General features: G+C 39.7%; 1 protein-coding gene across 3 annotated transcripts in view; it reads left to right on the top strand.

Annotated features, from left to right (window-relative positions):
• The first annotated feature begins 330 nt into the window (after window positions 1–330).
• The window catches only part of LOC147008814 (laminin subunit alpha-2-like), a 212,048-nt gene continuing 208,304 nt past the window's right edge, over window positions 331–4,074 (top strand). For 2 of the 3 annotated variants that reach the window (XM_085863849.1, XM_085863847.1), the window contains exons 1-2: window positions 332–437; window positions 695–742. In XM_085863849.1, the coding sequence (XP_085719975.1) occupies window positions 715–742 (28 nt within the window). In that variant the 5' untranslated portion in view covers window positions 332–437; window positions 695–714. Of the gene's footprint in view, window positions 438–694; window positions 743–4,074 lie in introns of all 3 variants that reach the window. The other variant, XM_085863848.1, reaches the window with a different exon arrangement.

The raw sequence follows: 4,074 nt of genomic DNA, 5'->3' as shown, positions 1-4,074 counted from the left end.
ATATGAGTATGGAGGACATCAGTGGACATTTACATGAATTACTACAAGGACATCAGTAGACGACGAATAAACACATATGGTTTTATGGGATTTGAACCTGTGTTCTCAACATCATGAGTCTGGAGTTCACGTGTGAACAAGAACAGCCAACCCGGTGTTGTATTTGTTACTGGGTTTTTTAGTAATGAATGGTTATGATGAATATAGTGTGCAAGGGATTGTTAAGAGCATCTAGGATATGAAAGCACATGAGGAGTACATACTGTACGAAGTGAGTGAATAATTCACACAAGTTTTTCCCCACCAACTATTCCTCACCACGCCCACTCCCCACCCTCCCCTTAGTCCCTCCCTTTACCTGACAAACAGCCCCACTGCTTGTCGCCCTGTCTTGTCTCACGTTGCGGCCACAAGGACAGCACAACTCCAATTAAAAGGTAAAAACTCTTCCTTTCTTTTAAAACCTTTGCAATGCAATAATTCTAAAATTGTGTTGTAAATATCCGCCTCTTATGAATCTAAAAAATAGTTTTCAAGTTGCTAATCAGTGATAATTGTGATTTATGTGTAGATCTGAACCGCCTTGTTGCTGTCCATAGAATGCCCTATAGCTGGGTAATATGGGTGTGTTTAACATACCAGAGAAGCGGCCAGAGAGATGACATCTCTCATGATCACTTTTCACACTTCACAGGGATATCTTGAAACAGAGAAATGAAGACCCATGTTTGGATCTGTCTGGGTAAGTTTCTGGTCCAATTGATGGAGTGCCATTTTCAAAACGAATTTTTCATCATCATGATCATCATGATCATCATGATCATCATGATCATGATCATCATCATCATCCCCTGGTTTTACATCGTGATCAGGTGTCAACGGTTCCGTAAAGTCGCAATGCAGGTTCACATAATTGGTCTGCTTGTGTCCATATCAGATGACATGTATCAGTTCTGATAGGTTTACTGTGGTTTGACTCTTTGCATGTCTGAGTAAATGTATCATGCAAACCCCTTCAGCATTACTTGTAGAATAGTTACATGGGTCAAACAGTACAAAACAGTCTCGTTATGCTCTTGTCAGACAATATCCCATGGACACACCTGTTCCTGATGCTGTTAATTTACTATGTAGAAATTAATTAAGTCAAGCATGATGTTGCAGAGGAAATTCCCGAATGTGTTATGATCCTGGAATTTGAAACCCGTTTTTTTTATTTCTTGGATCCGGAATACGATGAAGCTGATAAAGGGAGAGTCCAGACAGGCCTGTGATGATGTAATTGCGCTGAGAGATTTACAGTGAATTTATGTCGGTGTTGGGCAAGTCTTGGATAAGTCTTGCACAAACCTAGTGTGCTGACAATCACCACATGTGAGAGCTTTACAAACCAACTTTTGGAATGTATAAGATAGAAAATTATCCTCAGTATAGCAAACACCACTTTTTAGTGGTTGTGTTGAAGCTGCTAAAAAATAAATGCACAAGGACAGAATGGATCAACACAGTTGGCTTGTGTCAGAGAATGGAATATATATATATATATATATATATATATATATATATATATATATATATATATATATATATATATATATATATATATATATATATATATATATATATATATATAGTGGAGTGTTATGGTGAGCAACATCGCAGATTATGTCTCGCACCGTAAAACCATCACACGTGAACTCCATGCTCACCATAACAGTCAAGAGGTGCGTGTAATGTTTAAACGATGAATGTGGGCATCAATGGTTGGATATTTATCGGAATGCCATCCTGATGAGAGCAAACAAGCCCGAATTCAGGATGGAATGCCGTTGAAGTCATGTGGATTCACTCCGATGGAGTGGTCCAATTGCATGACGATCAATTCTGGCCCTTCAGGGTTAGGATGTGTGTTTGTTTGGCAATGTGCTTCAGCCTTTGGGCCGAGTGGTATGTGTATGCCAATGGGAAAGTCTTGCTGGACTGTAAACTTTGGCCATGGAATTAAGGTGCATGTCCCATGCTGTTTAAATGTTTTGATTTTTTTTACCCTTTCTTTTGGATAAAAAAGGCATCTTCAAAAGAGGCAAACAAGTCCAAAATCCAGATAGGCAGCTTTGTTTGATGTTTAACTGATGTTGACCATGTAATCTTTGTCTATTTGACAGAGTAGCTGGGCTTAGGTTTCTGGATTAGAGGAGATGCTTTGGTGTAGGACTATGTCCAATGGAGATCGGGGGAATGCTTGTCACACTCCACATGTTTCGATTTACCCGCCAACCGCATATTGTGCCCTCTGGTTGAATGGTTTGCATTAGCAGGAACAATCGCCTGGGTGGCAAACGGACGGTTGTTCTTTGCGGATTATGCGGTTTTATAATGTGAGACATAATCCGCGGCGATGATCACCATAACAGTCAGGATGTGCACATGATTTAAATATGCTATTGGGGGGATGCTTACACATTGTAAGCAACAACGAACCATGCTTTGGACATAGGTACAGCCTGGTGTTGGCTCAGTGATTAGGGTGGTGGCTTGGGATCCAAGGGTCCTGAGTTCAAGCCCTGTCGGCTGCTGAATTAATACACCAGGGGTTGACTCAGCCTGTCATCCTTCCAAGGTCGGTGAAATGAGTACCAGTTCCAGTGTGTGTACTGGTAGAGGGGCACTGCATCAGTGACACAGTTGCACTTCAAGAAATGATAGCTACCCCGGCAGCTAAGCTGCCATCCGACCACCACCACCGACGTATGTACATAATAAATAGCAGCAGTTGTAGTATGACTTCCTATTGTCCCCTTTGTCTTAGGTCACTCACCTGCAGTGAGCAAAGCAAGACTGTGCATATTTTTGGATACTTTCATTTATCGACGCTCTCAGATGGTTCTGCGATTTTTTTTCCCCCTGTGTATTGGCTTCGATGTCCATGGGCACGTGAAATTTCAGTTTTCAACGTCACCCAGAATGTACTGAACATTCATATCCGTCAGTCAGTGAGTCAGTCAGTGGTGAGAAAAAGGTGTGTGTGTGTGTGTGTGTATATATATATATATATATATATATATATATATATATATATATATATATATATATATATATATATATATATATATATATATATATATATATCAGAGAGTGCACGAGCATTCACTGTGTTGGGATGGTGTGAAAAAAATGTCGGTCACATCCACTATATACAAAAATAAGTTGGAGTATCTTCTGTGAAAAGCCACTTCGGCTACAAATCAGACCCGACCTGGTCTGTTCAGCTGATTGTCAAGGCAGGGATCACTTTTCTCTACTCCAAACCATCGAAAAAGCAAAAAAATAAAAAAACCAAGATTGTTCAAAACCAGCAAATCCTCTTCTCGGTAATAATAAAAATAATAACAACAAAAATAGCAATCAGAGATTGCAGGCCCTCACCAGGACTTGTTTTGTGTGGTGTGGTCTGTAGTTTTGTGAGGTGTATGTTGTTTGGCATCTTGTGTGCTGGTGTGTTACGTAATTAATAAGAGAAATAATAATTAGAACTGCCACTTTATAAATGCTGGCAGTGATGACTGGTTCAGCCATTTCAGAGAAGAACATTTTTGAAGGTTTTTTAAGAAAACAAAAAAACAATATGGCTATTAAATCATGTGACCAATGACGTCATCAAAAATGTTTGTGGACCAATTTATCCCAAGATGACACTCAAAAATTTTCACACTGATCTGATGTACGTTTTACATATGCAATTATGACGTCATAAAAAAATCACTCATATTCCCCATCAGGAGTGCTTGCGATGTGCCGAGTTTCCATTTTTTCCTTCGTGCGGTTTCAGAGATAGAGGTCCAAAGTTTTTCCATTTTTCCAACATGGCTGCCACACCATGTGGCATATGTCATCATAATTATCATTACAGCATTCCACATGAGTAGACACACCAATGTTAAAAATTGTGTCTCAACCTGACAAGCGGTTATGCCGAAAAACATTAAAGTTCTGTGCAGCCAAACAAACAAGAAGATGACGTCATGCAGAGCACGACACTTGCAAAATCCAGAAAACACATTTGCCCTCCAAAAT

This window comes from Eptatretus burgeri, chromosome 18 (assembly GCF_056783735.1).
Source record: "Eptatretus burgeri isolate ZD-2024b chromosome 18, Ebu_testis_v1, whole genome shotgun sequence".
NCBI classification, from domain to species: Eukaryota; Metazoa; Chordata; class Myxini; order Myxiniformes; family Myxinidae; genus Eptatretus; species Eptatretus burgeri.
Note: the sequence above shows the minus strand (reverse complement) of the source record. Positions and strands in the feature narration are given on the sequence as shown.